The 20,478-nt window shown below is 47.9% G+C and overlaps 1 protein-coding gene across 2 annotated transcripts in view; it reads left to right on the forward strand.

Annotated features, from left to right (window-relative positions):
• LOC134957291 (quinone oxidoreductase-like) overlaps window positions 1–15,743 on the forward strand; it is a 72,373-nt gene extending 56,630 nt beyond the window's left edge. For both annotated transcript variants that reach the window (XM_063939066.1, XM_063939067.1), the window contains 3 exons: window positions 14,490–14,591; window positions 14,742–14,843; window positions 15,485–15,743. In XM_063939066.1, the coding sequence (XP_063795136.1) occupies window positions 14,490–14,591; window positions 14,742–14,843; window positions 15,485–15,646 (366 nt within the window). In that variant the 3' untranslated portion in view covers window positions 15,647–15,743. The remainder of the gene's footprint in view (window positions 1–14,489; window positions 14,592–14,741; window positions 14,844–15,484) is intronic.
• Window positions 15,744–20,478: the final 4,735 nt, after the last annotated feature.

A 20,478-nucleotide genomic window follows, 5' to 3' on the forward strand; every position in this document is an offset into this window, starting at 1 on the left:
AGCTTTAGGCAGCTGCCTATGGGCGGCGACCACTGGAGGGCGGCACCGCACAGTGAATGAGAGAGAATGCTTTTATTATCATCCTGTCTCTGTCTCTGCAATACTGCCGCCCCCTCTCCTCCGCCACAGCACGCGGCAAAGCTATACCAGCCCCGCACTCCACTCCTTGATTGAGCTCCAGCATATCACCCGCTCCTCCCCGCGTCATGATGTTACCCGCTCTCTCCACTACGCTCTCCTCCTCTCCCTCCCTCTCCTCCCTCTCCTCCTCCTCCCCCCACCCGATTACAAACGTAACTGCACCGCCGAGCTAATTCCACAGTGCTCGGCGGCGTTACTAGTAGTCAGGCAGGGCGGCTGGGAGCGTGACGCTGACGCCGTGCAGTCACGCTTCCTGTCCCTGCGCAAGAGGATCCAGGACTCTTGCTATGCGCTCCACGCAGCTACCCGCCTGCAGTGCCAGTGCCACCTGTACTCCGCTACCCCCGGTCCATGTGATGTCTGGGACGCGGCAGGGAGAGCTCAGAAGAGACTCCCCTGCTGTACACACTGCGGGCCATCTGATGGTAAGCGGCTCAGCGGGCGGACTGGGGAGCTGTTTGGTTGCCATGGTGACCTTAGATCCTGGCAAAGCTTGCCATGTGAGCCCCGGACATGCAGCTTCCATACATATTTTATTTGCTTAGCAATGCACGTATATTCCATGTACAATGTAACACATGTTCTGTATGGGTATGGGTTTAATGTAGCACATGTATTTTCACAGTGTGCAGTGGGTATATGCTATGTATGGTCTATGTGGACCCATGTAACTGTTTCCTCTTGGTTACATGCATGTTCTATGTGTGCAGCTGGTGTGTTCTATGTATGTTCTGTTTGGGAACTATGTTACTGTGACTCTTGGCTTACATGCATGCATACATACTGAGAGACACAAGTTGCGGCAGGCAGAGAGATGCAGGGGGTGCAGCTGAGGATGCAGGGGGGAGATGATGGTGTGGCTGAGAAATGTAGGGGGGAGATGATGGTGGCTTAGAGATGCAGGGGGGGGGTGTGGCTTAGAGATGCTGGGGGGGGATGGTGTGGCTGAGACGCAGAGGAGAGATAGTGTGGTAGAGAGACGCAGTGGGGAGATGGTGTGGTAGAGAGACGCAGAGGAGAGATAGTGTGGTAGAGAGACGTTGTGGGGAGATAGTGTGGTAGAGAGACGCAGTGGGGAGATGGTGTGGTAGAGAGATGCAGGGGAGAGATGGTGTGGTAGAGAGACGCAGGGGAGAGATGATGTGGTAGAGAGATGCAGGGGAGAGATGGTGTGGTAGAGAGACGCAGGGGAGAGATGATGTGGTAGAGAGACGCAGGGGTGAGATGGTGTGGTAGAGAGACGCAGGGGAGAGATGGTGTGGTTGAGAGACGCAGGGGAGAGATGGTGTGGTAGAGAGACTCAGTGGGGAGATGGTGTGGTAGAGAGACACAGGGAAGAGATGGTGTGGGTAAGAGACGCAGTGGGAAGATGATGTGGTAGAGAGACGCAGGGGAGAGATGATGTGGTAGAGAGACGCAGGGGAGAGATGATGTGGTAGAGAGACGCAGGGGAGAGATGGTGTGGTAGAGAGACGCAGGGGAGAGATGGTGTGGTAGAAAGACGCAGGGGAGAGATGGTGTGGTAGAGAGACGCAGGGGAGAGATGGTGTGGTAGTGAGATGCAGGGGAGAGATGGTGTGGTAGAGAGACGCAGTGGGGAGATGGTGTGGTAGAGAGACGCAGTGGGGAGATGGTGTGGTAGAGAGACACAGGGGAGAGATGGTGTGGGTAAGAGACGCAGTGGGAAGATGATGTGGTAGAGAGACGCAGGGGAGAGATGGTGTGGTAGAGAGATGCAGTGGGGAGATGGTGTGGTAGAGAGATGCAGTGGGGAGATGGTGTGGTAGAGAGATGCAGGGGAGAGATGATGTGGTAGAGAGACGCAGGGGAGAGATGATTTGGTAGAGAGATGCAGGGGAGAGATGGTATGGTAGAGAGACGCAGTGGGGAGATGGTGTGGTAGAGAGACACAGGGGAGAGATGGTGTGGGTAAGAGACGCAGTGGGAAGATGATGTGGTAGAGAGACGCAGGGGGGAGATGGTGTGGCTATTAATAAGTATAAGGGGTAAGCTATGTGGGTTTTATTATAGTGTAATGGGTTAATGCTGTATGGTTGGCTTAATATTTTTATTAAGGTTAGGAATTGGTACTTTAGATTACATAGAGCAGATTGAGCATTATGGAAAATAAATGTAATTAATAATGTAGGGGTATGGTGGGTATGAGGGAGTTAATGATTATTATTGGCTAATTATGGTGAATGAGGTTGTTGCTGAAGCAGTTAATGAATTTTTAGGAAGGTTATTTAATGATGAGGTAAGATTTTCATTGATCACAAAATTGCTCTCCGTACTGTCTGGCGGACATAAACATGCTCTCCGTACTGTCTGGCAGTTATAAAAATGCTCTCCGTACTGTGGCGGTTATAAAAATGCTCTCTGTACTGTCTGGCGGTCATAAAAGTGCTCTCTGTACTGTCTGGCGGTCATAAAAATGCTCTCCGCACTGTCTGGCGGTCATAAAAATGCTCTCTGCACTGTCTGGCGGTCATGAAAATGCTCTCCGTACTGTCTGGCGGTCATGAAAATGCTCTCTGTACTGTCTGGTGGTCATAAAAATGTTCTCCGTATTGTCTGGCTGTCAAAATAATGCTCTTAGTATTGTGGTACAGACACTTAAATGCTGTTAATATTGTATGGCTGTCACAGTAATGGTCTTACTCGGTGCTGCTCTGCCAAGCAGCCTTTGTTTTTAGTCTTACATGTATAATATGTCTAATATGTCGAGTCTATCATACAGTTGCAATGTGCAGTATCAACTCCTACGTGTAATGTTTGTAATGTATGCTATGTTTTCCCCCCTTCTTATGCTATGTAGCTGCTTGGCGATGCATTGTACCACAAAGAATTCCTAGTGTACGTGAGTACACCTGGCCAATAAAGCTGATTCTGATTCTTATTATCTGATGGTCACTAAAATTCTCTTATATTGCTTGGTGGTCCCAAAAATGATCTCCTTATTGTGCAGTGGTCACAAAAATGCTCTTAGTATTGTGGGGCAGCCACTAAAAGGCAGTCAGTGTTTTATGGTGGTCAAAGAAATGTTCTCCGTAATGTCTCGTGTTCACTTAAATTGACTCCTTATTGTCTGGCATTCATTTATATGCTCTTTGTGTTGTCTGGTGGTTACTAAAATGCTCTTAGCATTACAGTACATGGTGGTCCTGCATTGTAATACATATTATAGTGTTATTCTATTTTTATGTTCATAAATCTAAAAATTAATATAATATTATTTGAAGTAGTCAATTATGTATGTGACTGACTGGGCGGGGGAGAGGGGGGTATTTTTTTGGGGAGCAGGGGCGGTATTTTGTAGCTTTGCCTAGGGTGTCTAGAAACCTAGCACCGGCCCTGGTGGTCAGCAAAATTCTGCACTGTCCTCCTACTATATACTACAATGCAGCACAGATATGGAGCGTTTTTCAGGCAGAGAACGTAGATATTTTCAGCACACTGAGCACAGATATTTGCAGCACACTGAGCACAGATATGGAGCGTTTTTCAGGCAGAGAACGTAGATATTTTCAGCACACTGAGCACAGATATTTGCAGCACACTGAGCACAGATATGGAGCGTTTTTCAGGCAGAGAACGTAGATATTTGCAGCACACTGAGCACAGATATTTTCAGCACACTGAACACAGAAACTGTGAGAACGCAGCCACGTCCTCTCGCTATCATCTCCAAAGCACGAGTGAAAATGGCGGCGACGCGCGGCTCCTTATATAGAATACGAATCTCGCGAGAATACGACAGTGGGATGATGACGTTCGGGCACGCTCGGGTTAACCGAGCAAGGCGGGAAGATCCGAGTCTGCCTCGGAACCGTGTAAAATGGGTGAAGTTCGGGGGGGTTCGGATCTCGAGGAACCGAACCCGCTCATCACTACTTATTATACTAATGTATAACATGTGACTGACTGCTAGTATGATGCTAATTTTACTATATGTCTGTCAGTTTGTTTTGCAGATCCTCAATGCTGGTGCATGAGTAGGGTTGGATGGATATAATTTTAAAGAAAAAAGGTTAAAGTGATTACAGTAACAAGGGGGGTAATTCCAAGTTGATCGCAGCAGGTAATTTTTTAGCAGTTGGGCAAAACCATGTGCACTGCAGGGGAGGCAGATATAACATGTGCAGAGAGAGTTAGATTTGAGTGTGGTGTGTTCAATCTGCAATCTAATTTGCAGTGTAACAATAAAGCAGCCAGTATTTACCCTGCACAGAAACACTATAACCCACCCAAATCTAACTTTCTGCAAATGTTATATCTGCCTCCCCTGCAGTGCACATGGTTTTGCCCAACTGCTAAAAAATTTCCTGCTGCGATCAACTTGGAATTACCCCCAAAATTGTGTAGTACACTGTGGAAGTGCTGGTTATTTATCATGTATAAGAGCGGCAATGATGAGGACACTCATACCATGTTTGTTTTGCAAAGCTGTATTATCATCTCATGATCTGGTTCAGGATGGCTTGTGTGCATAATGTTTTAGCTCAGCAAAGGTACACGTGAACCTTCGGCGATCTTTGCACAGACTTTACCCAATATGTTGAATGGATAATTCCCCCAAAATCCTGTACCAGGGATAAGGTTCCTAGCAGCAGCTTCTCAGAACGGGTGGTAAGTAAATCTACACCCTCACAGGCTACACATTGGCCCTCATTCCGAGTTGTTCGCTTGCTAGCTGATTTTAGCAGCATTGCACACGTTAAGCCGCCGCCCTCTGGGAGTGAATCTTAGCTTAGCAGAATAGCGAACGAAAGATTCGCAAAATAGTGAATAGAAAATTCTTAGCAGTTTCTGAGTAGCTCGAGACTTACTCCTACACTGCGATCAGTTCAGTCCTTTTCGTTCCTGGTTTGACGTCACAAACACACCCAGCGTTCGCCCAGCCACTCCCCCGTTTCTCCAGACACTCCCGCGTTTGTCCCTGAAACGCCTGCGTTTTTCCACACACTCCCATAAAACAGCCAGTTTCCGCCCAGAAACACCCACTTCCTGTCAATCACACTACGATCAGCAAAACGATGAAAAAACCTCGTAACGCCGTGAGTAAAATACCAAACTTTTGAGCAAATTTACTTGGCGCAGGCGCACTGCGAACATTGCGCATGCGCAGTTTGCGACTAATCGCTCCGAAGCGAAAGAAAATAACGAGCGAACAACTCGGAATGAGGGCCATTGTTCAGATTCATCAGAAGATGAAAGCGCAATTTATTCTACTTCATCATATGAAAAAGAGGTAGGTCTCAGCTCTGGAATATAGCTGAGTTAATTAAAGCAATGAAGCCATTATATCTTTAGAGCAGTGATTTTCAACCTTTTTTTACTCGCGGCACACCGAACAACATTTTAAAATTGCCAAGGCACACCATCAGTTCCCCAACAGAAAAAAACAAAACACACACATTCGCCCTCATAGTAAAAAAAATATAAAAATCCACACATACATTGGCCTACACAGAAAAAACAATCACATTGCTCCCCACATGAATTATTCACATTGTTCCCCCCATAAATCCATAAATTCTATTCTCCCTCATAAATCCTATTGAAATCCTATTGTTCCCCACAGGAGAAATAAAATAACAAATATTATTATCAGTCGGGCAGGTGTGGATATTGGTGTGCAATGAAAGCTGTGTATGCAGGCGGGAACTGGAAGATGTGTATGCAGGCGGGTGGTCTGGCTGGGTGGTGAGATGCGGCGGTCATGACCTATGATATCACACCGCCGCGTCTACAAGGCTTAGGTCATGGCCGCAGCACGACTGATCCTCTAAGACAGGGGTGGGGAACTTTTTTCTACCGAGGGCCATTTGGATATTTATAAAATCCTTCGGGGGCCAAACAAAAATTTTCAACTTAAAAAATGACCCTGCCCCCCAGTAGGTCTGCCCCTTAGAGTTACTGTGTGCGCGCCGGAGGCGCGCACGTGCCAAAAAAATGGGTGTGGCCAGTTAAAATGGGACGTGATACACATATGCCCCCAATAGTGCGGTGCCAGATCCACAATTGCCCCCACAGTGCCAGGTATACAAATGCCCCTCACAGTGCCAGGTATACAAATGCCCCTCACAGTGCCAGGTATACAGATGCCCCCACAGTGCCAGGTATACAGATGCCCCCACAGTGCCAGGTATACAAATGCCCCCCACAGTGCCAGGTATACAAATACCCCCCACAGTGCCAGGTATACAAATGCCCCTCACAGTGCCAGGTATACAAATGCCCCCCACAGTGCCAGGTATACAAATACCCCCCACAGTGCCAGGTATACAGCCCCCACAGTGCCAGGTATACAGATTCCCCCACAGTGCCAGGTATACAAATGCCCCCCACAGTGCCAGGTATACAAATGCCCCCCACAGTGCCAGGTATACAGCCCCCACAGTGCCAGGTATACAGATTCCCCCACAGTGCCAGGTATACAAATGCCCCCCACAGTGCCAGGTATACAAATACCCCCCACAGTGCCAGGTATACAGCCCCCACAGTGCCAGGTATACAAATACCCCCCACAGTGCCAGGTATACAGCCCCCACAGTGCCAGGTATACAAATACCCCCCACAGTGCCAGGTATACAGCCCCCACAGTGCCAGGTATACAAATGCCCTCCCCTCTCCTCTCCGTGCTGCTTACCGTGGACGCGACGGAGGAGAGCGAGGCTGTCGGGTGAAAGCGGCGGCGTGTAGTACTTCAAATCAGCCGCCGGTTCGAGAGCCAATCAGAGCTCGCGGACCGGCAGCCGCGGCTCCTGATTGGCTGCCGGTCCGCGAGCTCTGATTGGCTCACGGACCGGCGGCTGGTTTGAAGTACTACACGCCGCTGGTCCCATTCTACAGCCGCGCTCTCCTCCGTCTCCCTGCTCTGACAGCTGAGACACGCTGCCGCCCGACTGAGCGGCAGCGTGTCTCACTGACACAACCTGGAGGGCCGGACCAAACGGCTTCGCGGGCCGTATACGGCCCGCGGGCCGGAGGTTCCCAACCCCTGCTCTAAGAAGATCCCGGGCCAACAGTTCACTCTAAAGGTGCAGGAAGCTGCTCTGGCTCCACGGCACACCTTGCAACTGGTTGCGGCACACTAGTGTGCCACGGCACACTGGTTGAAAAAGCCTGCCTTAGAGGATACAGCAGAGCCTGTGTTAAAAACCAAGGCACCTGTATTTAAACATCTCAAAACCTGAGTTTCCAGGGTCAGATCAGCTGACGGAAATCGATGGAAGAGGCTTGGGCTACGCCCGATAAGAAGTTTAGAATTCCTAAGAAATGGAATTCAAATTATCCTCTTCCAGCTGGGGATTGTTTAAAAAAAGGGGAGGTGGCTCCTAAAGTAGATGCAAAATAATCTACATTATCTTTGCTTTCAACATCACGGATAGGAGAGTGGATGAGTGTAAAAAAAAACATTCTTTTTCCTGTCTAGGGCAGTTATAAGGCCAAGCCTTGGCTTCGGCTTGAAAGGCAAAGGCAGTGGTTGCCTGGGCTGATGCATTGAAAGGAGATTTTTCAATAGAGCAAAAATCTCATATAGCTCATATAAAAAAACTGCAATGTTCCTGATAGCATTGGATATGGGCAAAATATTTACTCCAAGGCATCAGCCCCAACTATACCTGCTCGTAGAGCAGTTTTGCTGGGTACACGAAAGCTGATTCAGAATCTAGGAAGGTTTTGGAATCATTGTCTTTTTCTGAAAATATTATTTTTGGTAAGAATTGACAGATATACTGGAGTCAGAAGCAGACTCCAAGAAGGTCAGGTTCCTTCCACATACAGTTTCAAACCTAAAAGTTCTGCATTTCAGCCCTTTTTGGTATCTAACAAGTCGGGGAAGACTAGGAAAGCATTGGGCTACCAGAAGACTACAGCTACACAACACTAGATAGGAAACTAAACAGTGTTGGGCCTGGTTAGTACTCGGATGGGAGACCATCTGGGAATACCTGGTGCTGTAGAAAAATAAACCATCAGTCTGATGGTGTGGGCCTCCGCCTGGGAGACCCCAGGTTGGGGGGCCGACTTCTTCAGGTCACACAGATCTGGCACGGTATCTCTAGTTTATGCTTTTGCCTTCAAGACAGCCTGTCCCGGGTCGAGACGAAGGCCATGGCTTTGCAAGAAGCTGGTCAGAAATTGCTTCAGTCAGGAATAGTCATTCCAGTTCCTCTGGCAAACGAGGACAAGGTTTTACTCCAACCTGGTTATAGTCTGAAGCCAAATGGGTCATTTCGGCCCATGCTGAACAAATACATTTGGAACCTCAGTTGCATGTGGAATCATTACGTTCCTTATGTGTGGCATGGAGCTGGGGTTTTATGATATCCCTGGATGTACAGGATGCTTACCTACATGTTCCTATACCACATCAGTGTTATCCAAGGTTTGCTATCCTCCAAACAGCATTTTCAGTTCTAGGCCTTAACCTTTGGGTTAGCCACAGTCCCCAGAGTATTTACCAAGAATATGGGGGTAATAACACCTTATCTCCGCCAGCAGGGGTTAAGGATTTTCCCATACCTTTAATCCTGGCACAGTCACAGAGATTGCTCTTTGTCATCTGCAACAGACAATAACGTGTTTGCAGGGGCAAGTAACTCATAACTTGGGAAAAATCGTCTCCAGTTTCGTAACTCCGGACGACTCACTTGGGGGCTGTACTGGATCAGGTCTGCAGAGAGTAATTTTTACATCGCAACAAGATATCCAGGGTTCAGTATAGGATTCAGGACTTGCCACACAGTCAAACGGTATCCATTCACGCAGCAATACGGGTGATGGGTTTGATGGTATCTGCATCGACAGGAGGGAGTATGCACAATTCCACTCTAGGTCTCTGCAGCGTCTGATTCTTACCAAATAGAATCTACAGTCACACCACACTGGATATGCCCAGATTTCATTGGATCGTGGAAGATCAGCAGTGTTGGCCTGGTTGGTACCTGGAGGGACCAGCTGGGAATACAAGGTGTTGTAGGTATTAATGGATTGCATCAGATAATAAAGACGGACTATGGTACTTACGAGAAAAGTAAGAAGGTCGTTAGCCTGGTGGCTACAGACATCCCAGCTGGACAAAGGGAAATCCTTTTGATATCAGATTGGGAAGATTCTGACACTGGGGATCAGTGTCAGGAAGATTGTGTTCCCAAAGAAGAAAGTTGTCTACCGATAAAGGTTGGAACCTCGGGCCATATACCGGGCACTGGTGTAGGCATGGGACAGTTTTCAGGGAAAACCAGTCCAGTTCCGCTCGGACAATGCGACGGCAGTAGTGTACCTCAACATCAGGGAGGAACTCTCAGCTGAAAAGTGATGAAGAAGGCAAGTCACATACCTAAGTGGGCAGGACTTCATCATCCAACCTTGTCCGCCGTTCTCATTCCGGAAATCCTAAACGGGGAAGCGGACTTTCTCAAGTCGACACACCATTCAGGGAAGTGAATGGGCTCTACACCCAGAGATCTTCCGGACTCTAGAAAACAAGAGGTGCTTGCCAGAGATATATCTCATAGCGTCTTGGTTGAACAACAAAGTGCTCACATATGGGTCAAGAACAAAGGATCCCAGGGCGATCTTTGTGGATGCCTTATCAGTGAGATGGGACCTTCGTCTGGCGGATGGGTTTTCCTCTAATTACCCTATTACCCAGGGTGGTGAGAAAGTTAAAATAGGAAGACTAGCAGATAATGGCAATGAATGCTCTACTTCTGCTCCCTCAACGTCCAGACCTAATAACGCAGGGTCCTGGTTATCACAGGATTGACTGTCTATGACAGCGTGGCCTTTGAAACCTCTATCCTGAGGTCAAGAGGATATTTTCAAAAAGTGTTCTGAGCAAGAAAACCTTCCTTAGCTCGCATTTATCACCAAATATGGCAAGCCTATATTCATTGGTGCAGTGAATTAAAATTTTTAGGGTCCAATTTTCTGAGTTTCCAGGGTCTTAGCATTCCTTCAGGCAGGAATGGATGGCTTCCTTGAGAGAGCAAGGGTCGGCATTGACTGTAGGGTTCCAAAAGTAAATGACCAACTTACAGGATGTGCGTACTGTTTTCCAGGGTATGCTGCGCACTCAACCTCTGGTTGTTCCTCCTACAGTGCCGTGGGACTTGTTTAGTCCTGAAAGCCCTTCAAGGTGCCCCATTTGAACCACTTAATAATATGGATCATAAATGGTTGACAGCTAAAGTGTCTTTTCTACCAGAGGCGTGCGGTGAGGTCAGTGACTGGTGAGGCACTACAGCCATAATGTCCGCCGAATCCTGCCGATGACCCCTACCGCCGACGAGCCAATGCCCGCTACTGCCCCTGTGGCGATGCCTGCTGCCACCACCAATGGCTTACAAACTCGCCCACCATCAACTGACCCAGCCCTCCGTCACTAATTTGCATCTCAGTCCGATGCCGCCACTGCCACCAATGCCCGCTGCCTGCCTGCTCATCATACTTGTGATATATTGTACATTTTTATAGAAAAAAAATAATTAGTGTTTGGGACTGGGAAGAGAGTGGGAGGAGGACATGAATGCGATTTTGTTGTCCAGGGCTTCCATTAGTCAAATTACGACGCATAGTAACGCCACTTACACAAATTACGCCAGGCAGAGCTCCCTTTTACACATTATGGCAGGCAGAGCTCCCTTTTACACATTACGGCAGGTAGAGTCCCCTTTTACACATTACGGCAGGTACAGCCTCTTATTACACATTACGGCAGGTAGAGATCCTTTTTTTACATTATGGCAGGTACAGCTCCCTTTTACACAGTACGGCAGGTACAGCCCCCGACTACACATTACAGCAGGTAGAGCCAGTGGCGGAACTAGCGAGCGGTGGGCCCAGGTGCGACAAAATGCTTTGGACCCCCCCCCCCATCCCGTCCAAGTCCACCCCCTCACCCCTAGAGATGATCTGGTAAGGGGGAACTGCTCAGGGCCAGGGAAATAGATACCTAGCAACAGTGCCGTAACTAGACATTTAAGCGCTGTGTGCAAGAAACTGCATCAGAGCCCCCCCCCCCTTACGTAAAACAGGGGCAGTGCGTGCCGCAGGCGCGCGCAAGAGATATAGGGCGCGGCTTCGTGGGGAAGGGGTGTGGCCACAAAATAATACCAATTCTTATAACGGTGCACAGTAGTCTCCATTATTCAAATTACGCCGCACAGTAGCACCACTACACCAGGTAGAGCCCCTTTTACACATTACGGCAGACAGCGTCCCCTTTTTACACATTACGGCAGTGTCCAGCTTTTTACACATTATGGCAGACAGCGTCCACCTTTTTACACATTACGGCAGACAGCGTCCACCTTTTTACACATTACGGCAGACAGCGTCCACCTTTTTACACATTACAACAGACAGCGTCCCCTTTTTACACATTACGGCAGACAGCGTCCCCTTTTTACACATTACAGCAGACAACGTCCCCCTTTTTACACATTACGGCAGACAGCGTCCCCTTTCTACACATTACGGCACACAGCGTCCCCTTTGTACACATTATGGCAGACAGCGTCCCCTTTTTTTTTTACACAGTACGGCAGACAGCGTCCCCTTTTTTACACATTACGGCAGACAGCGTCCTTTTTTATACATTACGGCAGACAGCGTCCCCTTTTTGTACATTATGGCAGACAGCGTCCCCTTTTTACACATTATGGCAGACAGCGTCCCCTTTTTACACATTACAGCAGACAACGTCCCCCTTTTTACACATTACGGCAGACAGCGTCCCCTTTCTAAACATTACGGCAGACAGCTTCCCCGTTTTAGACATTACGGCAGACAGCGTACCCTTTGTACACATTATGACAGACAGCGTCCCCTTTTTTTTTACACAGTACGGCAGACAGCGTCCCCTTTCTACACATTACGGCAGACAGCGTCCCCTTTTTTACACATTACGGCAGACAGCGTCCCCTTTTTTACACATTACGGCAGACAGCGTCCCCTTTTTTACACATTACGGCAGACAGCGTCCCCTTTTTTACACATTACGGCAGACAGCGTCCCCTTTTTGTACATTATGGCAGACAGCGTCCCTTTTTTTTACACATTACGGCAGAGAGCGTCCACCTTTTTACACATTATGACAGACAGCGTCCCCTTTTTACACATTATGGCAGACAGCGTCCCCTTTTTACACATTATGGCAGACAGCGTCCCCTTTTTACACATTACAGCAGACAACGTCCCCCTTTTTACACATTACGGCAGACAGCGTCCCCTTTATACACATTACGGCAGACAGCGTCCCCGTTTTAGACATTATGGCAGACAGCGTACCCTTTGTACACATTATGACAGACAGCATCCCCTTTTTTTACACATTACAGCAGACAGTCCCCCTTTTTTTTTACACATTACGGCAGCTACAGCCCCCTTTTACACAGTAGGTAAAGCACTTTACACCCCCTCTACCCTTAGGGGGTAATGTAGTGTACTGTAGTGTAGTGTAATGTAGTGTGGTGTAGTGTAGTATGTAGGCAGCCACTTACCTGATATCTTCTTCCGGCGCTGCTGCAGGCTCCAAACCTGGCGCTCCCTCGGTCTGTACATTGCACTGCAGGCCAAGAGGAGCGGGGGGGGCGCAGCAGCTCAGCAGTCAGGGGGGGGCCAGGAGAGGAGCAGGGCCGTTGAGCGCACAGGGTAGACTAAGAGAGCGGGGGGGGGGAGCTGAGAACACTGGGGCTAAGGGAGCGGGGGGGGGGGGGGTTCGCGGGAGCGTAGCTGAGTTCGCGAGGCTTAAGGGAGGGGGGTAGACAGCGCAGCACACAGAGGCTCCCGCTGGTCCTGCACGAGCGGAGTAGGGATATGTGTCCACTCGGAAGGGGGGCATCTGACATTGCCCATCCGTTCCACTTCCAGCCCACCCCCTGCCACTGTCCAATGATTGACAGGGGTGTGCCTTGATGTGAGCTCAAGGCACAGCCCCTGTCAATGAGGCAGATCTGCTGGTGCCGCATTTCTTTCAATTTTCAATGGGCTTTTCCAGCCCGTGATTTGGCTCCACCCCCTGCCCGCCCCCCTCTTCAGACACTTTATTATTGTTACTGGGAGGCAGCGCTCTCGCTGCCTCCCATAGAGATTTAGCTAAAATAATACAAAGTATAATGTGTTATTATCTTTCTATTATTTTAATCATTATGACAGGGGAGGCACTGCCTCCCCTGACTGCACATCCCTGTTTTCTACTGACTAGGGCGTCAGCTAGAAGAATATCAGACTTAGGGGCATTGTCATGTTGTTCCCCAGTTCTGATTGTTTATCTAGATAAAGTACTTATCAGAACTAGATCTGGGTATCTTCCTAAGGTGATGACTAAGTTCCACCTTAACAAAGAAAATGTCTCGGCTTTTTAGGTTCCGGGCCTTTTCTGCGGGAGATGCATCGCAGGACGTGATCCGTGCATTAAGGATCCACGTGGATTGTACCAGTGTCATCAGAAAAGCATATTCTCTCTTCATTCTCTATGGATTTTACAAGAGAGGATGGCCTGCTGGTAAGCAGACGCTGGCAAGATGACTTCAGATGACGAAGCATATTCTCAAGCTGATCTCCCTGTTTCGGCTAATGTCTCTGTTCACTCTACTCGTAAGGTAGGTCCTTCATGGGCTTAAACAGAACAGGTATGTAAGGCAGCCATTACACATTCACTAAGACATTATGCCTTGGATACCTTTTGCCTCTCACAATGCTGAATTCGGGCGAAGGATTCTCCTGTGCATCAGGAGCGTCCCCACCACTAAATTGCTTTGGGAAATCCCATTGTTATCCTGTGGATAACATGTGGACCCTGCTGGAGAAATATACGTTATGGTAAGAACTTACCGTTGATAACGGTATTTCTCCTAAGTTCACAGGGATCCCACCCTGACTCGCCTGATTTGAGGATCCTCTTACTCACTAACCTCTCCCTTCTTGTACGGAAGGATGTGCATGTGTGTTCTTCTTGCCTGATTAAGGTTCTACATGATGCTCCTGCCTTGAGCTTTGGAATACAACTGATTTGCCTGAGCCAGGGGGTGGGGATATATGGACGGGCCCGTTGCATGCTGGGAGGCCGGAAAGCTTTGACCGATTGGTGCAAATCCGCTGTCGCTCCATCAAATCCCATTGTTATCCTGTGGACTTAGGAGAAATACCATTATCAACGGTAAGTTCTTACCATAACGTATATATGTATATATTTCCATAAGTCGCTTACAGAATGTTCCTATCTGACCTAGTATTGGCAAACACGGTCTTCATATTCACAAGTGAGCAGACACAAGCAAAATAAAATTGTTGATGGACAGATAATACAGCTAACCCTGTCCTGTTATGTTTAGGAGGCTGCCGGAGGAGACGGAGTTAATATTATACTGGAAATGTTGGCCAATGTCAACCTCAGTAATGACATGAAAATCCTCTCAGTTGGCGGCAGAGTGATTGTAAGTACCAGATATCCTGAGAGCTAATACTCTATCTGATGTTCCTCCATCCTCATACTTGGCTTGCCTGGTGCGTGCCCCCCTTCCTTCTCCAGGTACTACTATAACCAGCATTCTTCACATTGACAAAGTTCTTTCCTTTTGTACCAGGTTATTGGCTGCAGAGGTAATATTGAAATAAACCCAAGAGAGACAATGGCCAAAGAAACCGTTATAACTGGAGTTTCACTCTTAGTTCACATGGCAAATAAGGTAATGATCTATAGAACCTTAGTGGAGCAGTACCCAGCACCTTGGAATTATGGGTAGTCGTATGTAAATTAGCATGTTTCTGCCTTTTTACTGTAAATCAGACAACTACAAAGCCCATGTCAATGATCTCATACATAGACATACGGCTTAGAAACGGACCTTCCCTGGTGGTGTACCATATGCCTGTACATCATTCGTTTCCATTAGGCGGAATGTTTACACTTTGGGACTTAGAAGAAATTGAGTGGACATGTGAGGACGGAGAACAGAAGTGTAAGATTACGCATAAACATCCTAATTCTGTGGAGAATTTTACTTCATTTTGTGATGCCCAAAGGCTGGATTCAATTGTGTCCTCCCCATCCATTGGGTGCAAGTGCAACAGGTGTGCTCCCAGAAGTGACAGGTTTAACCGCACATGCTCTGGGTGCCCAAACTCCCAACATACCGTGCATAGGCTGCAAGCTGAAATATGTCTCCGCCCCCCGCACCTACTCACTCCTGAATGGAGGAACAATTGAATTGCTCTGTTCAGCGCCATCTAGTGGCAGTTTCGGGTAGAACTACTGAATTGCCCTGTATGCCTGTAAAGGTTTTTTTTACAATTTTTTTTTTTTTTCCAATTTAATTTCTGGCTTTAGGAGGACTGGAAGGAGACTGGGGCAGCGCTGATTGGGGGCATGGAGGCTGGCTGGCTGAATCCACTGATTGGACCTGAGTATCCCCTGGAGAAAACCGTTCAGGCCCATGAGGACATCATACAGGGTACTGGAGCCACCGGCAAGATGGTCCTTGTTCCCTAGGTGGACATTACGCTGTACTGCTGGTGTCTAATAACATTAATAAATCACACAGAGCACTTATGATCCATGAAATAAACGCTGAAACTGTAGGGAGTAACTTGTTTGTACATCAATGTCTAATTACCCCAATCCTGGGGTCATTTTGTTAAATGTGCTGAAAAACCCCCCCAAAAAAAACCCTGAAATACATTTTTGTTACAGTAACACACATTACTCAGCTGCTTCCTTCTGCGAGGTGGGGGCTGTGTATTGCTCCATTATGGCAGTGTGTAGCGTTAGGCCTTGCTGTAACTTCGTCATGACGCCAGACAGCCCCCATCTTCTGTGTACCCTCCGCATTCTACCATGTAACCCCATCCTAGCTCTACATGCAGCACAGACTACGGATTAAGCTCCACTCATGGGATGTCAGGTGCACACTCAGCCTAAGCAGGGCCGGTTCTTGCCCTTGTGGCGCCCCGGGCAAAGTATAGGGCATGGGTCTTCAACCTGCGACCCTCCAGCTGCTGTGGAACTACACATCCCAGCATGCCCTGCCTCAGTTTTAGCATACCTTAATAGCAAAACTGTGGCAGGGCATGCTGGGATGTGTAGTTTCACAGCAGCTGGAGGGCCACAGGATGAAGACCCATGGTATAGGGGCTTGACTTCAAATGGGGGCGTGGTCAGTTACGCCCCCATTTGTGCCCCCTGTAGCGCCGCTGAAAGATAAAAAAAAAAAAAAAGTATACTTACTATCCCCACTCCTGATTCCAGACCTCCGCTGGCGCCGCTCTTCTCCTCTCCTCGATCTATGGGAGAGACGTTATTACGTCTCTCCCATAGAACAGCATAGACACTAGAGGTCAATTATGACCCCTAGTGTCTGTGCCACTATGCTGTGCGGTGCGCGATGACGTCATCGCGCACCGCACAACAAAGGTCCTCTCCATGAAGGGAAACTAGACTCTACGCGTCTGGTTCCCTTCAAAGCGAGGGGCACAGCGGGGCATGCGGGGGGCACTGCGGGGGGCACAGTGGCGGATCTTGCCATGGTGCGGCGCCCTCCGGATGGCGCCGGCGCCCTCCGGGCAAAAGTCCTGCTTGCCCGTGGCAAGATCCGCTACTGAGCCTAAGCATGAATGTATCTGTGATTATGTGATATCCAGCTGCATTTACTGAATTAAAAAGTGCAGCATAATTAGGAGGTTATACTTTTCCTCTATCTGTGTAACTGGAGTGCATAAACTGTATCCGTTATTATGAGGTATCCAGCGAAAGAAATAATTTTCACTGTGAGTGATAAATTGCACCAGCCAATCCGCTCCTAACTTCTATGTCACAGGCTGTGTTTGAAAAATGACAGCTAGGAGCGGATTGGCTGGTGCAATTTATCACTCACAGTGACATTTTATCACTCACTGATAAATAAGGGCAAATGTATCATGTCAAATACTGATTTAGAATCCTAAAGACCATCCGCTATAAGAAAGTGATACGCTCCTGGTGTATGATATGTCTTGATAAAGGGCGTAAGCTCCGAAACGTCGATTAAGAACCATCTGAATCTCTGAGTATTTGTTGTCCTCTCGAGTGCCTTTAATTGTTTCCCCTTTGGATATCTATGTTTCTGTGGACTATGGCACCGGGGCCTGCTGAGCTATACCGCTTGAGTGCCGGCCGATAAGGGACTGTATATATATATATATATGTATATATATATATATATATATATATATATATAATCAGAAAAAAAACATAAGGATCTGTGAAGAAGGGAGCATTGGTCCGGAAAAATTTGAACCTATGGACTCTATCACCTACATATAGGGGTCATTCCGAGTTGATCGCTCGCTGACGATTTTTGCAGCGATCAGGTGAAAAAATAGCATTTCTGCGCATGTGTATGCCCCGCAATGCGCACGTGCGGCGTACGGGTACATAGCTCTTTGTGGATGTGCTCAGGTTCTAGCGAAGTTTTCAGTCGCACTGACGGCCGCAAGAAGATTAACAAGAAGGGGGCGTTACTGGGTGTCAACTGACCGTTTTCAGGGAGTGATTGCAAAAACGCAGGCGTGGCTGGGCGTTCGCTGGGCGGGTGTATGACGTCAAATCCGGACAGGAATAGGCTGAAGTGATCGCAAGCGCTGAGCAGGTTCAGAGCTACTGTGAAACTGCACAAACTGTTTTTGCTGATCTCGGCTGCACAAGCGTTCGCACTTCTGCTAAGCTGAAATACACTCACCAGTGGGCGGCGGCATAGCGTTTGCACGGCTGCTAAAACTCAGCGAGCGATCAACTCTGAATGACCCCCATAGTATTGATTTTTATGTGTGAACACTTATCTTTGTGTGCGGCTTTTAATAGCTTCAATCGCTGACTTATGAGCGCAGTGGCTGAAAAAGTTATTTGTGTGTGTGTGTGTGTGTATATATATATATATATATATATATATCTGCTCAAAAAAATAAAGGGAACACTTAAACAACACATCCTAGATCTGAATGAATGAAATATTCTTATTAAATACTTTGTTCTTTACATAGTTGAATGTGCTGACAACAAAATCACACAAAAATTATTAATGGAAATCAAATTTATTAACCCATGGAGGTCTGGATTTGGAGTCACACTCAAAATGAAAGTGGAAACACACACTACAGGCTGATCCAACTTTGATGTAATGTCCTTAAAACAAGTCAAAATGAGGCTCAGTAGTGTGTGTGGCCTCCACGTGCCTGTATGACCTCCCTACAACGCCTGGGCATGCTCCTGATGAGGTGGCGGATGGTCTCCTGAGGGATCTCCTCCCAGACCTGGACTAAAGCATCCGCCAACTCCTGGACAGTCTGTGGTGCAATGTGGCGTTGGTGGATGGAACGAGACATGATGTCCCAGATGTGCTCAATTGGATTCAGGTTTGGGGAACGGGCGGGCCAGTCCATAGCATCAATGCCTTTGTCTTGCAGGAACTTCTGACACACTCCAGCCACATGAGGTCTAGCATTGTCTTGCATTAGGCGGAACCCAGGGCCAACAGCACCAGCATATGGTCTCACAAGGGGTCTGAGGATCTCATCTCGATACCTAATGGCAGTCAGGCTACCTCTGGCGAGCACATGGAGGGCTGTGCAGCCCCCCAAAGAAATGCCACCCCACACCATTACTGACCCACTGCCAAACCGGTCATGCTGGAGGATGTTGCAGGCAGCAGAATGTTCTCCTTGGCGTCTCCAGACTCTGTCACATGTGCTCAGTGAGAACCTGCTTTCATCTGTGAAGAGCACAGGGCGCCAGTGGTGAATTTGCCAATCTTGGTATTCTCTGGCAAATGCCAAACGTCCTGCACGGTGTTGGGCTGTAAGCGCAACCCCCACCTGTGGACGTCGGGCCCTCATACCACCTTCATGGAGTCTGTTTCTGATCGTTTGAGTAGACACATGCACATTTGTGGCTTGCTGGAGGTCATTTTGCAGGGTTCTGGCAGTGCTCCTCCTGTTTCTCCTTGCACAAAGGCAGAGGTAGCGGTCCTGCTGCTGGGTTGTTGCCCTCCTACGGCCTCCTCCACGTCTCCTGATGTACTGGCCTGTCTCCTGGTAGCGCCTCCATGCTCTGGACACTACGCTGACAGACACAGCAAACCTTCTTGCCACAGCTCGCATTGATGTGCCATCCTGGATGAGCTGCACTACCTGAGCCACTTGTGTGGGTTGTAGACTCCGTCTCATGCTACCACTAGAGTGAAAGCACCGCAAGCTTTCAAAAGTGACCAAAACATCAGCCAGAAAGCATAGGAGCTGAGAAGTGGTCTGTGGTCACCACCTGCAGAACAACTCCTTTATTGGGGGTGTCTTGCTAATTGCCTATAATTTCCACCTGTTGTCTATTCCATTTGCACAACAGCATGTGTAATTGATTGTCAATCAGTGTTACTTCCTAAGTGGACAGTTTGATTTCACAGAAGTGTGATTGACTTGGAGTTACATTGTGTTGTTTAAGTGTTCCCTTTATTTTTTTGAGCAGTATATATATATATATATATATATATATATATATATATATATATAAAATCTCTGTAGTGATCAGCAGCACTCCATACTAAGTAGTACAAGTAAATTAGGCCGGTGCCTTCCGTATAGCATCCCCAGCAGGGATGTCTCCAAACATAGCCCACAGTCGGCGGCACTCACGGCTCCCTCAGCGGGGAATAAAACGAGACCAAGTCATGTAGAGAGTCAACGTTTCAATGTTATAAACAAAACATTTTCATCAGGACATTAACCACAATGCTTACAACACATACCTATATACCATCGAGGCCGTCCATGGCGCCCGCCGTCCGCCCGCTTCACGTCCATCACAAATGACGTCACAGTGCCGCGCCATACGCGGCGTCACGGAGAGCCCCGTTACACCTGTGGATGAAAACAGCATAATGAGCTGTTAAAGTGAAATAAACAAACAAAACATACAATTGGCATTGAAAATCATGTGTCAATGAAGCAACTACTGAAACATAATATCAATCAATGCGGCAAAGCAATAATATACATATGTCCAAGGCAGTCATTTTAGATATATACCCATATTTGTTATCCATCTCTATCCTGCATATCAGAATAAGTGGATCTGTGATGGTAAAATTACTACCAATATGTTTGTGAAACCCACAGATCGCAACAACATGTTACTCTCCTCCAGCCACCATCCTAAAGCATTACTCAGTGGTCTCCCTTACTCGCAGATGCTTAGAGTGAGGAGAATTGTGAGTGATGAATCTAAGGTCGAGGCATCTCTAGACACCATGATTGCCAAGTTCGTTGAGCGAGGGTATCATCTCTCCGAGTTAAACA

Source organism: Pseudophryne corroboree, chromosome 9 (assembly GCF_028390025.1).
Source record: "Pseudophryne corroboree isolate aPseCor3 chromosome 9, aPseCor3.hap2, whole genome shotgun sequence".
NCBI lineage: Eukaryota > Metazoa > Chordata > Amphibia > Anura > Myobatrachidae > Pseudophryne > Pseudophryne corroboree.